Source organism: Montipora foliosa, chromosome 3 (genome assembly GCF_036669935.1).
Source record: "Montipora foliosa isolate CH-2021 chromosome 3, ASM3666993v2, whole genome shotgun sequence".
Classification (NCBI taxonomy): domain Eukaryota; kingdom Metazoa; phylum Cnidaria; class Anthozoa; order Scleractinia; family Acroporidae; genus Montipora; species Montipora foliosa.
Window position 1 is genome coordinate 19808207 of NC_090871.1, and position 15000 is coordinate 19823206.

General features: G+C 40.2%; 1 protein-coding gene across 2 annotated transcripts; it reads right to left on the reverse strand.

Annotated features, from left to right (window-relative positions):
- Positions 1-1990: 1990 nt before the first annotated feature.
- Positions 1991-12380, reverse strand: LOC137994583 (neuropeptide FF receptor 1-like). Of its 2 annotated transcripts, none has more exons than XM_068840182.1 (5): positions 12311-12380; positions 8981-9114; positions 8462-8732; positions 6603-6860; positions 1991-4417 (listed from the first exon to the last, which is right to left on the reverse strand). In XM_068840182.1, the coding sequence occupies exons 2-5, from the start codon at positions 9091-9093 to the stop codon at positions 4055-4057; spliced, it is 1005 nt and encodes a 334-aa protein (XP_068696283.1). In that variant the 5' UTR covers positions 9094-9114; positions 12311-12380; the 3' UTR covers positions 1991-4054. The 2 variants fall into 2 exon arrangements, with proteins under 2 accessions (XP_068696283.1, XP_068696284.1); XM_068840183.1 differs by lacking the exon at positions 12311-12380 and adding an exon at positions 10952-11019.
- Between the last annotated feature and the right edge of the window lie 2620 nt (positions 12381-15000).

A 15000-nucleotide genomic window follows, 5' to 3' on the forward strand; every position in this document is an offset into this window, starting at 1 on the left:
TCCTCTTACGCATGCTCACAACGAAAAAGTCGCATTTGTTCTAGTCTTCCAATCAAAACGTGCCGAAATTTAACAAATAGAAAGTGGGTCAGAGTTGTCTGTACTCTTATCGACAACGATATTCGTCATCACAGTGGTCAAAATGTTGTGGACTAACGAGGCGTAGCCGCTGAACCACCTTCGATTTGTTTTTTACCACAACATTCAACGCTAAAGAAAGTTTTTATTTCAGAGCGCGACCAAAATCATGACACAAAGAAAGAGCAAGCGTTGCCCATAACGGTAACTTATGATTGGTTTATTTCCCAAAATGAGCGTTCCTGATTGGGTATTACATTGCGTGACAAATTGACGCGAGCATGATGCGAGCAGCGTTGTCTAGACTCTTATCGACAATGGTAAATTAGCCAATCAGATTGCGAGATTACAAGCAATTGTGGTAAAAATTAATATTGCGCACCCAAGGCATACTTCCTGCAACTTGCAATAGTTTTGATGCACGATTGTCGCTATGGGATTTGCAAGAAAACATTGTCTCCTGTTACTTAAACTTTCATGCCGTCGAGAAAATACTATTACAGGTGATAACGTATATTATTTAGCCCCAAGCTGTGGATGGTCACAAAAAAATACAGAGCATGAAACGCTTTAGTGTGGCCAGAGATTCTTAAATCAACGACCAAGTGTAATAAATGCTCGTAATTCCTTTGCAGTTCAGCTTGTCCAAGCCTTCAGAAAACGTCACAAGTGCACAGAAAGAAAATCAACCACTTGTAAAGACATGGATCCCGAACTATGGCATCACTGATCCGTCTCCTCCCCCAAGCGTTTCAACCACCCCATCTTCCAGATTTCAAGTGAAACCTCTCAGGGAAATTTCAGAGGATACTAAGCAACCACAGGCCTTCGAGGATGCTACAGGAAATGATTCATATGAGCTCTTGTCAGTGGACGGAGAAAGTAGTGAAGTTTTTATTTGAAATTCTGAAAAGGGTATAGGCTTATGTTTCACTTCTAAAGTTACTGTCTTAGGATCAATCCGGCCCACCCGCTTCGTTCTATCATTATGGAGGCTGTATAAGTTTGAGCACGACCGAGCTTGTGAGAGGTGTGGGGCTATTCCTCATTTGACGTTACAACCTGCTTTGAAACTCTCCAACCAAGTCTCTCCCTCAATTAAAGGATTATTCTTAATTGTCCATTTCTTCCAAGTGAAGTATTATCGTTCATTTTGGACACTGAAAGCTTGATAGGGATCATGGGAAATGAACATATTTCTTTTAAAAGCCGAACCACAATGTCTGGACTCGCAGGACTCGAAGGATGTCATTTTTTATTAATGCCAATAATTTTTTCTTCCAAAAGTGCCACTGTAAACGTGTATTAACACCCGCAAAGAAGCAAGCTTACACAGTGAAAATTTTCTGTTACCAAACTTCAAGAGAAAGCTAACCATTTTATAATCAAGCCTCAGACTTAACCATTATTCAGCAATGATTATATATATATACTAATTAGTTTTCGTAAACAATCGGTGCATTTTCTAATCAGTTGATCATTGGTGGGTAAGTGGATAAAAACAGTTCCTTCAAAGTGGGTGCTCCGGGTTCAAATCCTGTCAAGAGGGTGCTTTTATTTTTTTCTTTTCTTTTTCATACCACAAGTCCTGGGACAGAGTGATCAAAATGGAGAATAATACATTTAAGGCAAACTGACAATGAAGTATAATCCTTCAATTGAGGAAGAGATCGTGTTGAACTCTCGTAGAAACTCTTTCAAGACAGGAGCGCAAAGCACTTTGCCAGATTGAGCACAGGCCTCTCAACGCGCATTCGTGAAGGAAATGACATCTTGGTTTGTTAATTTTTTTATTTGTGCGGCATATGAAACGTGGAACGACAAAATAGGTGGAGAGATTCCTTTGCGTGGGCTTTGTCAGCAAAGGAACAACAAATTATGTTTAGTTGAAAGAAACAGAATAACTCGAAATCCCATTTTAAGAGGTAAAGCAAATATTTCTATATTTGCGTTGCTCTAGGTATATTTTTTCTTGTCAAACAAGAAATTTTAAAGAGCACTTTCCTGGCTGATACGATCAGTTTAAATATGATGTGATTTGGGGGACCTGCAGGAGGAATCTTATTTCCGACTGGTTAAAATTATTCAGGTTTTCGTACCTGGACGCGTAACTTTCAAATCCACTTTTTTGTACTTTTTAAGTTGTGAAATGGCAATCGAATTAGGATCAATTAGCTTACGTGTTTTTGTCTTCATTTCTGCGATTCCTTAGAAAGCTTTTTTTAATTCTTCCAACATAAGATGCAAGCAACATTTCTATTCGTCAATCTTTACAGTAAGTTTCCAACCTTTCGTACATTGCACACCGTCTATGATAGTCAATATGTATTTTCAGCCTCTCTTTCAAGGCGCGTCTGCAGAAGCCCATGACCGGGAGCGTACAACATCATTAGGGACCTTTAGATTCTAGGACGAGGACGAGAACGAGTACGAGTTTTGACTGCCTGTTTTTTTGGCAAAAATACGTAGAAAATATATAACCCGTACGATTAATCTTACTCTTTGTTAGTAGCATAGGTTGCTCAGTTATTCTTATTGCTGGTAACTGAGCCTTTTCTTGATCCAAAAATGCCAAAACTGCTACCGTGTTGTTGCCTTGTTTTGACACGACGACATTTTTGCAAACCTCGTACTAAAATGACGACGGTATCACGTTTTTCCCGCCAAAATGACGCTGGTTTTTAGCGCGGTTACTGTTGTTCTATGAGAAAATCTCGTACCCGTTGTCGTTCTCGTCCTAGAATCTAAAGCTCTCTATTGTATTTGTGGAACGGGTTTTTACAGAGCGAGGTACTTTAAGATTGATTTTCCGACAAAACCAGACCTTTCCAGATAATTACAAGTCTTGCATAAGAAATTCTTACCCATGGGATTGAGAATGCCATGTCTTCTTATTTAATTACTCGTCTGAAAATAGCTGGATCTCTGGAAATACCGTTACATGGACCTGTTATTGGAGTATAGGCCTAGTATTGGCCTAGTATTGGTATTGAAGTTGCAGGCTCCTGGCTATGGGCTTCTGAAGTAATATAAGAAGTACTGGGAAGAAAAATTTTAAAGCCGTATCCCACAACCGCGCGCGGCCTTAGGTGTTGTCTCCAAACTCCCTGCAGTATTTCCATCACCAAAACTCAACAGATCATTCCGTGTCTACCACATTTCCTGTTACTGAATGAACATTCAAGTAGACCCGACGAGCTCTAATCTCGCCTATGCCATGTTGAATTCGAAAATAAGGCCGCGCGCGTTTGTGGGATACGGCGTTAAAATTTTTCTCCCCAATCCTCTGAATTACGTCACCAGATCACCTGGTGATCACTTGATCAACGTCTGAAGCTTACACAGCCTAGCACTAATCCTCTACTCATGGAGGAGACAGAAAAAAACTGAGGGAAAATCAGTGTACTCGGAGCATAGCAGGAGACCAACAAACAATCCACACAGGACACATTGGTGAAAGGCGAGCGCTCGCACTACTGGGCCAACACTGCTCCTCCATGAGCAAAAAATCGTTCGTGTAGCCGCGGCGTTAGAGTCGTGGTTAGCATGACAACTTTTAGGATTTCATGCCACTTTAACTAACCAATAGATCGTATTCATAAATGGCGGGCATTAAATCACTCTTTTATCCTTGTGCTAATAAGGCCAACTAGCCTCGTTTGCATGGAAAAAAACTACAAAAGAAATGTTGCCTTAGAGCGAGGCTTGTTGGTCTCATTAACAAGAAGACAAAAGAACAATTTTTTGGCCGCTATTTATGAATACGCTCAATGGTTTATACTAACCACGCTTCAAGCAATTCGGTCTAGTAGCCGTTAGTCACCGGTTAGCAACGACACTTCGCTAGTAAGTGAGGGTTCAGCTCTGGAAACTGCGGCAGGTGGTGTGCTATATGTTCTTTGCGTTATCCTCTGCTTTCACATCGATTACGTTAATTATCTAGGCAATAAAATACCAAAAAGGGATATGAAGTCTATTATTCCATAAAACTTGCCCCCGCTGCGTCGGTCTGCAAGGTGGAGGTGGCAACCATCTCGATGCTCTTGTGTCGCTTACTCGTCGACCAGACTACCGCATCATCAACTAAAATTGAGCGGCGGCATATTGTTTCCTTTATCTTCTGCCTGAATCGCTGGCTTATCAGAGCGTATGCAAACGGATTCACAGCAGAGTTGAACATGACCATGGTGTGAGCAATCGGAATAGCGAGAGGACCAAGGTCGATGGAGGAAACATCTACTAACACATGCATCGCCGAGTCTATGCCCCAACATATTGAAAATATTACAGTGACAGCCACAACCATCAACGTAACTCGCTGTCGTACCTTCAGCACACCCTGTTATTAAATTAAAGACTTGTTAGGCTCCGTTAATTGACCCCTTCTTCCCCCCCCCCCCCCCGGGGCGTTTTTTCGTTCACGTTTTTTTCGCTGTTGCTTCACCAGGGTTGGGCATTGCTAAGTCTCTTTCTTTCGGATTTAAAAATTAGTACATGCTTCGTTCCTTATTTCAAATTTTATGATTGCCGCTAAGTTAAGAATACATAAAAAGTATAAGTTAATGTAGCCTCCCACGCAGGCGTTCTTACGGCTTCGTCACGCGTTCTTCCCCCACGAACGTCTGCTGAAACGAAAAACCACTTCCGCTTAACAGCTGTTTGCCCACTATTTACAGAAACTAATAAGCGTTGACTAATAGGCCAGTTTCGCATTCTAATGGTTGGACTGGATCTAGCATGAAATGGAGGCTAATGCTGGCAAATTAATTTGCATTTGAAAAGATTTGCACGCATTAGCCTCCATTTCATGCTACATCTAGTCCAGCCGTGAGAATTCGAAAATGGTCTATTGTATTGTGCACAGCCAATCTCGTGCTGTGGAGAATGCCTTACAAAACACAAGTTTACGCAAAACTGATTGGTCCGTAATCCCCGAACGGTGGTTTTTCGTTTCAGCAGACGCTAGTGGGAGAGGAACGCGTGACGAAGCCCTAAGAACGTCTGTGTGGGAGGCTAGAGTCAATGATGTCTCTTTCGGTAGCCTCGCAGCTCCTACAAGGTCTCACCTGATTGGAGACCACCCTTGAGGTTTAACAAAAGAACAAGTAACAGAAACAATGGCCCTTTTGTTTTAGGCCTAGGGTAACAGAAACAATGGCCCTTTTGTTTTAGGCCTAGGGCCATTGTTTCTGTTATTTGTTCTTTTGTTAAACCTCAAGGGTGATCTCCAATCAGGTGAGACCTTGTAAGAGCTCCGAGGTGACCCGTCTTTTTAGGATAGACCGGAACAGCCCACTCCTCCACTCCCGCGCCAACAGCAGGGGACAAAGCAGGGAAAGACTCGGAATTAGTCGATAGATCATGGATTGGAATTTGGAAGGATTAATAGAAACTTTTTTGTTGCTCTTTCCATACTTACCACTTTATTTATGGCTGAACACTGATATGCTAGACCTATTCCATTCATTGATAGCTGCCGTTATCCTCTTGCATTTAAATATAGCGAAAAAGTTACGTATTTATCGTGTTTTTTAAGGTGGCTCAAAACGGTTTCAACGCTTCAAAGTAACGCTCTTATTAGAAGGATCGGCACTACAATTCTGTATCATGTATTAGCAATATTGCGGTTAAAACCGTACCAAATGGAACACGGATTATTGCTGAACAAGATGCAGTCATTATTGTGACGTAATATGTTACCTTGGCGACGGGCAAGCCCTATAAAAACACCCTTTATTTTGTCTTAAGTTGCTTATATCTTAAAAACAAACTCGGTGACCCCCATTTTTTATTGCTAAAAAGTGATCAGAAAGCCAAGATCGTTTTTGAGATGTGAGCAACTAAATCCAAAATATAGTGTGTCTTTGCCGGGCTTTTCCGTTGCCACGGTGACATACTACGTGTTTCATATGGTACCATAATATTGGTATTACGTGATACAGTGTTGTAGCTTCATTCGTTCTAAAGAGAGTTTTGAGCCACCATAATTACTAGTAATAACTATCGTCTTAGCGAGTCGCTCATGGTGAGCAACCTCGGTTCATGAAGAGATGTATTTCTTATTTCGATGGTGACTCGGCTGACTCGAGTGATGTCCGGGAAAAATCAGAGAGTTCCTTTGCAGGAGTCGAACTTACGACGACCCTCCGATTACCGTTTAGTAATGAGCTTTTCTATTTGCCGGAAATGTTTCCTTTTGTAAGGGAAAAATTGTGAGGCGCGTCAGAATTTTGAACCAAATTTGTTACAGTTTATATTTTATTTGATGGTATACTTTCGCTGCTCTCCTCCCGCACTCTTTCGAAAGTCCCACGGTGGGAATTTGTAAGTATGCGCTGGCTCCATTGTGGCATATTTGCAACATTAATGACAAAGACAAATACCACAGAAATTCTCGGGTGGGGTGAGGGAAGTGCATGGATTGGAAATGTAAAGGGAAATCTTATGCTAAATTGCTTCCATGCATGCAGACGGCCTGATTATGAATCTAATTTAACCCATAGTCCGTCATCAACATTTCATACCTGCTGTTGGTGTGTGGCATTGTTATCTCCATCACGTTTAAACCACAGGGCGCGTATGATCTTGTAGTACAACACAGCCATCAACGCAGAGGAAATAACATAGAAGGCAAGCCACACCAGGAAAAAAACCCGAGTTATCCACTTCTCGCGCCACGCACTTATACAGAAATGTGGATTAATTTCCCTGTTAAACTCCTTGTTCAAGAACTGGGGTATTTGGAGAATGAATGCAAAAGCCCAAGATGCGGAAATTATGAACTGAAAAGGAAAATAGGCAAACATCCAAACATTGAGTCGTTTAACAAGAGCGGTTTTATAACGTTCCCGGCCTAAATTAAAAAAACAGTGCATGACAGGTGCATGAAATTATATTATGGTCACCGTGGAAATCCTGAATCTTTAACTTAGATTCAGAATATATTAATCTACTCATGATCATGCTCATACCGACCCTTCTCGAAGTTCTCTGATGATTACTAAAATTAAGGACAATTATCATAATTCACGTTCAGTCTCTATGGCATTGGCAATGACTTAGTTTCGGCGAGCAATTTTACCTACACAGATCTTTCTCTCGTATTGTATCTATTAAATACGTCAAATGAAAGTATCACAAATAAATTTCAGCCCTTTTCAAACGAGCGTCGTGAAACAGCCACATAAAATATTTATCTGACCAATCGCAAACAACGCAAGGAGCCCTGCCAATCAAAATTCGTAGCTACCCCAAGCGCGGGAAAACGATTGCTTCTCATTGGCTGAAAAACACGCGCTATTTTTAGGCCAATCAGAAAGTGCGGCATTCGCCATTACTTAATTACTCTCGACACTCTATTGAAAACTGCTTTGACGAATCTTAAGCTGATAATTAGCTGTTGAAAATGTTCTCATTTAGTTTGCCGCCATTTGGCCCACCAATCGCCTTGATCCTCTCGCACGGTTCTTCTTGATATGTTGTTGGCTCAAGGGATCTACTTAACTGACTATATATATGTATCACTTCCACGAGGATCGCAAATGGCTTCACAGTCCAAGATGAGGAGAAATGGAGAGAAAGGTACGGGAAACTCAACACTGCACAACTTCTGAGGAAATTCGGAATACTGTAATTGCCCCGAGTGGGATTTGAACACACGTCCCCCTGATCACCAGTCGGGTGTGATGACCACTACACTATCAGGACCACCATGCTGGCAACATGGCTGATTAATCACTTAATGTGTGGCATTTTCGTGGGACTCCCTAAGGGCCAGTTCAGTTCTATGTGATAACGCTGGATCAACATGTGATTAACAAGCGGACAAGGGTAATTAATGTAAAGAGTCAGTTAAGTAGATCCCTTTTTATTTTTGGATGGCTGGATGTATATGGGAGGCACTGGAATGAATCCGTCGATTTATAATAAATATCGATTGTTACGTGAGCCATGATTGTTTTTCTTATCATCACATCAAGGAACGGAAGTTCTTTGCAGCTAGTTTCAGCAGTAATTTGAATGCTACCATCTAGGCTGTTTAGAATATCGTGGAGCTCCTTTAATTTATCCTCACCATAAGGCCAGTTTATGTAACAGTCATCTAAGGATCTTCTCCAATTTGTGTAAACAGAATGGCTCATTTCTTCTCCCAATTTATTAGAGACCTGGATGTATAATTCATTCGCCATTGTCGTTTATTTATTTCGTCTCGTCCTTTTAATCAGCGGATTGGTGTTGCGCACAAATAAAAGAGTTTAAAATTTTATGAAAAAGCAACGTTGTTCTCAATTGTTTTTTGGGAATTGAAAATGAAGTAAATACAGCCAGAGGCACTTCAACTGAACTTCTGTCTTTTGTTTTTCCCTTTTATCATGTGACATACCTTCAGCTTACGCATGGTAAAGCTTCCCGTCTTTCTTTGTGGATGTATTACCGCGCAATATCGTTCAAACGCGATGGCAGTTAAGGTGATAACAGAGGACGCCGCCCCGATCCAGGCTACGATCCCGTCCGTCAGCAATGTACACAATACCTTCCCAGTTATTCCTTCTGGGTGATTAGAAATATGGCTTAGAATCAGCATCGGGACGAGAAATATGGAGTATATTATGTCTGCCACTGCCAGGTTTACAATCAGATAATTGATGGGAATCCTATAAGTAATTAAGCGATTTGTCTCTATTAACGTAGCATTTAAAGACAGCTGACGGTTTTAAACGTTAACTTCTTATTAATTTATTATGCTGCCTGAATTAGAAGGCAATATTACGGTATCCCAGACAATGCAGGGTCTGTGTTAGAAAAACAAACAACGAATTGAAAATGAAGTAATCAATAAGTAGCTAGCACGGTTTACTCCTTAGCTCTCGTGTAAGTAATTTATTATTAAGGGTGCCCCTACCTCATGTCTCGATTTTTGATCACAACAACACAAACAATGGAGTTCCCAACGATACTGATAACTATCAGTATGGACGTTATTGTTGTTATGGCAACTTTCACTGTTTCTTCCATGGTTCCGATCAGTTGGTCACACTGATAACGAAACAAAATAGAGCAGAGTATAGAGATAAACAGATAATCATACTTTCAATGTGTTAGTTTTGAAACGCCATATTTTCTTTTCTCAATTATGTGTTTGCTCTGCACTACTACTACTACTACTACTACTACTACTACTACTACTACTACTACTACTACTACTACTACTACTCACTAATCAGTCATATCTACATTTCTACGAGCTAAAAAACATCGATATTGATCATGATTGTCTTAGGTGGAGAAGAAAAATACGGAAAAGAATACACAACACAACATTTAATAATCTGAAACGGCCATTACCGGAGTACATGGATAAATCCTTTGGGCAAGTGCATCATGGGAATATATCATGTATGCCTTGCGGGCACTATACACAAATTAAAATATTTATCAACAATCTCAACTGAAATATGTTCTTTGAACTGTCATTAAAAGTTGTTTAATCATTCTGTTGGCGGATTTCGATTTGTACATCATCTCACACCACGTTACCCCCAGTTATTGTTGAAGATTGATTTGCACCCGAAATATAATATTGTAATCGTTGCAGGAATAAATGAGTTAAATATCTTTTTGTGCTATATTACCTCTCTGTTTTAGTAATAAATACTAAAGAAAATATTCACCTCAGTGTCGGCGGCTAGTGATGCCAGGATATTTACCACTAGCCACCTCTATACTTCGGTAAATAGTTATTAATTATTATATACCACGCAAGTGAATAGTGCTCTACGCTCGCTCTGATTGGCTAACTCGGAGGTGATTAGCTATGCACCATTCATCTCCGAGTAGCCGCGGCGTTCGCTTTTTATTCATCTTGTGTGGTATATACTATGTACTTATTAACTGAGTTTAGGTCGGGCCGGACAGCAAAATATTTGGCCCGAGGGCTTAGGCCCGTGCGCCATGACCGAGGGCCAAATATTTTCCTGTCCGGCCCGACCTAAACTCAGTCAATAATAAGCATTTTATCATATGGACTCTTTACACTATTCATGAGCCCTCAGAAGATGAAGTTAGGACAAAATAAAAATAAAAAAAATCTGCGCAGAAAATTTATCTAATATGTTGTTTGCATTTTTGCTTTTTTGGCTGTAAATTACTTGGATGTTTAAAAGAGACGAAATCCCCTAAAACTGTATCGTACGGAGCAGTACGTGTTTCTGGTACGGCCGTACGGCCTTTTCCGGCCCTGCTCGCGCTAATGTGTAGGACGGGGATTTTCCTAATAGTTTTGAAATAAAAGCGCGCGCGGGGCCGTACGGGCCATATGATAATAAAAAAAAATTATTCGCCTCAGTTTCTGTGAAAGTGTGGATATTTAACTCGCCTCTTCGCGCACGGCTCGGTTAAATAAAAAAAGAAAGGAAAAGAAAAATAGAGTGGGGCAAAACTTGCCGGAAAAAAGGGCTCGAACTTACATTAACCGCGATGTCTTGATTGCCTTATTTGCAGAGGTTAACTATTAGTTTTTGATGTGGATGCTGCACAAGTTAGCGTACTGGATAACATTAATTGAACACCAGTAGTTCAAAGAGAGGGTCTACCCGTTGGCTAAATCACTATCACGATCTCATTGGTGAATCACTTACTTTTCATAGAAAAAGTATCAGTTGGATAATGATCTATTCTATGGATACTGAGCTACCTTTCAAAAAACTGAGAACAGTTGGCAAACATTCTGAAATCATCCCGCCGTAACCGTAAACGGTTATAGGCTCTCGTACATATTGTACTCGTTCAAAAGCTCTTCCTTCCCCTCCTTTCTAGAGGTATCGAGATCAGTTCCTACCGGTATATTTCCAAGTAAAGAAAATAAAACACTTACCGACGCAAAGAGTTGCGCTTTACCGAGTTTAGCGGAGCAGAACTGTCTGCGTGTTGCACTCAGTTGAAATTAGCATTAATTGAATCGTGTGTCTGAATTACGACGGGCGTGTCAAATTGAATTTGAAGCCTACGAAACAATAATGTTGTCCAAGAGAGGATTCTCTTGTGCTGTCATGATGTGTATGAAAATTGCTCCAGAAGAACGAAGTTCGCTAGCAGCTTTCTTGGTGGAATTAGCTAAAATGTTTGCTTAAACGTATTTTATATTTTATTTTCTTATTTCTCCACTCTCAAAAGTCGTAGGGCTGGCTAAGGCTGTGTTTGTAATGCACCTGTCACTGTAAACCTCCACCCCCCCACCCCGGAAAACATGGGGCATTTATCCACAAAGCAAAACCAAACAAGGATAATGCCCTACATACAGCGGACATATTTTTTGGTCTAATCCTTACCAAGATGAGGATAATCCCCCACATAAAGGGGACAAAAAAACTCCATGACTAAACCCGTAGTATTACTTTCAGAAGTGTGATTGACATTTATATTTGGAAACGTCAACGTTTCGTCAACACATTTTCACATGGAACAAGTGCCAAATTTTCTAGCTTCATTCAGGACACATCACCATAAAAGGAGACAAAGCAGTCCATTATGTCTTCAACGTTTCCAGCAGGAAATGCACACTACAAATGACTTGAAGACTCTACAGATTTCATTAATTTCATTGAAGAGACGAAGATAGGAAAACAAACTTTCCTTGTTATGATTGATGGACGTGACAAGTCTATATATATATGGGTTATGGACCAAGCGTGATGTCAAAATAGCTGGATATTGGCCAAGTTCTTTTTTTGCGTGATAATGGACCGAGACGAAGTCTCCGTCCATTAACATCGGACAAATTAATAATTCATCCCAAACCATGTCTATCTCCAACTGCTTATTAGCTGACCTGATTATTTAGCAGACAGTCCGAGCTCACTTGCTCAGTACTTGTAACTTTCTATGATCATATACAGCATATAGATTTCAGTTATATAGATGGTGTTCAAATTTCCCCGAGAAAATTAATTTTGTTAAGAGACAAAAAGTAAACCAAATACAACATAGATCATAATACACCGCCTGGAACTGCTCGCAAACAGCTTGAAGTTCCTGCTAAGGATCTTTTGTCGCTTGATTTAGACTGCTATTGTAAATTACAATGAATATGTTTCCATGATTTCAAATTGGACATACGGCTGAAGCTCATACAAAGCCTTGAAAACTCAGTAAAGGCATCTGGGGCCAATAATTTCGATCCATTATTATCACCAGAAAGGGAGCATGAAACCAAAACAAAGGTTTGCAATCTTACCCGTTCGTGTCTGAGAGTTCAGGGATGTAGCAACAATTAGCCCTGTGATGACTACTTCAGGTAAAAGAGGCAAATAAATTAAGCTGTGTCCTTAATGCAAAACAGAATGCTTCAGCACGAGGCACAGTTTTCGTAGACATTACACGTTTTATTTTCACTTTTCAATGGACCTTTATTTTGTAAAAAAAAGGTCTGACACTTGACGAACAAAAAGTTATAAATTGGAAAAGATTTCAGTCGACATTGACCAAAGGCCAATGTTGTGGAGAAAGAGAGAGAATTTGAGTTGAGTAGAAAGTGCCAAATCTGCGGACCTTTGTCTTGTTAGGTAGCATGGAAACAGTTTGTAATTTTGAGCCCTTTCAAATTAATGCAAATCCACTTGTTTGGTGTTTGGTTATTACTTGGAATAACTTCGCGTAAATTATTTCGCCATCAACGAAATTAGTCTAAGAGATAACTTAGTTTGCAAGTTTTCTCGATCTTTCTACATCGAAATTACTCCACTTATGTCCATATATCAGAATTGCACGCAATAACAAAATTGGCAAAATAACAAAATATCGCCGACAATTTGAAAATTTTGACAAATTTGGCAAATATGGCGATTCACCTTTATCACTCGGCGGCCATTTTGGAGTCCGTGGGGAATAAACACTTTGTCTTTGCATTGTCTTTGCCCGTCCAGTCTCACACTGAATGAGAGGTTCGACGGGCAAAATCTTTGGTTTGGACATTGAATGATATGGGTCTATTGTGGAGAAATTTTGTCAAATTGCCAAATGTATGTAAATTAGTTCAACACCGGGTGGCCGGGCCATGTTGGCGAATCTGGCGAATATGGCGATTTTGGCGAATTCTTGTCAAATTGCCAAATGTATGTAAATAGTTCCATACATAGTGGCCAGTCATGTTGGCGAATCTGGCGAATATGACGATTTCCGCGATATCTAGGAAAGCCAATGAAGTTTCCGAAATTTCCCAGGTATATTTAAGAGGCGGATGAAAAGAATTGACGGAGGTTATAAATTGATCAAGTTCTTCTCTGCTGGATGAAATATTTAGCGTCAATGCAGACGTCGATGTAGCGGCCGTAGAGTTCAGGTTTGCGGCCGCCGTTGTACTGATTAAAAAATTGGTGTTCAACATATCCTACAAAAAGATTGGCATAGCTAGGTCCCATTCTTGTGCCCATCGCTACACCATTAATTTGTTTGTAATAGTTGCCGGCGGATGAAAAACAGTTAAGCGTTAAAACTAGTTCGGCAAGACGGAGGAGCGTTTCCGAACTTGGTTCTTTGACAGTGCGTTGATCGAAAAAGTGTTTAAGTGCTTGAAGTTCTTCGCTATTGGGAATGACTGTGTACAGAGATGTAATTTCCAAGGTGAAAATAGGTTTGTCTTGACCGGAGAAATTGAAATCGCGGAAATTTTTTAGTGCGTGTGTATTGTTTTTAATGTATGATGGCAAAGATTTGACGATAGGCGTCATAATCCTGTCTAAGTAGGTAGAAATGAGTTCGGTGGGGCAACTACAGGCAGAAACGATAGGGCGACCTGGGTTGTTAGGTTTGTGAATATGGCGATTTTGACGAATTCTTGTCAAATCACCAAATGTATGTAAATTCCATAAATGGTGGCCAGCCATGTTGGCGACTCTGGCGAATATGGCGATTTTGGTGAATTCTTGTCAAATCGCCAACTGTATGTAAATTACTTCCATACATAGTTGCCAGCCATGTTGGCGAATATGGCGAATCTGGCGATTTCGGCGAAGATGGCGATTACTTCCACAAATGAATTCCATAAATGGTAGCCAGCCATGTTGGCGAATATGGTGAATATGGCGATTTCGGCGAATTCTTGTCAAATCGCCAACTGTATGTTATACGTGATGGCCAGTCATGTTTGCGAATCTGGCGATTTTGGCGAATATGGCAAATGTGGCGAATTCTTGTCAAGAGGTCTATTCCTCAAAGCTAAGCAACAACATACTACTTGTTTTTAAAGCAATAAGGAACTACTAACCACTAGTTTTTCTACAGCAAGGAGAACTTAGTTGTAGAACTAAGGACATGATAGATACCTGATTGATTGGTTGAATTTCAAAAGTGGATGAAATACCCATTGAGGCCAATTCTGCAATTATTCGTCTTGGGGCAAGTCGGCCATATTTATTTAATGACATGTAACGCATTGCTTCCATTTTTACCCTATAAGACTTTATTTATGCAATGTCTACGCTGGCTTAAAGAACAATAGGTTGTATACCCTGAGCACTTCACATTCACATTACACTCTAATCAGTTAAGTCTGTTGAAGAACAATAGACTGTATACCCTGAGCCAAGTTGACGATGTGAAAACAAGTTTCAGTGGAGTAAAACACAGGTTTTCAGTCCACCAGAACTCATGGGACCCTGTGAATAAGCTTTTAATGCTAATAGGCCAATTTTGATATATTAAAATTCAGTCCTGAACTCAAGGCATCATCTCGAGGCTGTGGGGAATACATATTATGATTTGTATGACTTTATTCCCCTAAGCCCTCAGATGATACCTTTTGTTTAGGACTGAATATATCGAAATTGCTCTATTAAGTGAACTAGCTATACGACTGTGGAATTAACATTAGCGATCAAAAGAAATAAAATCCATACAATGTGCAATGTCGTTTCACTTCTGTCACAA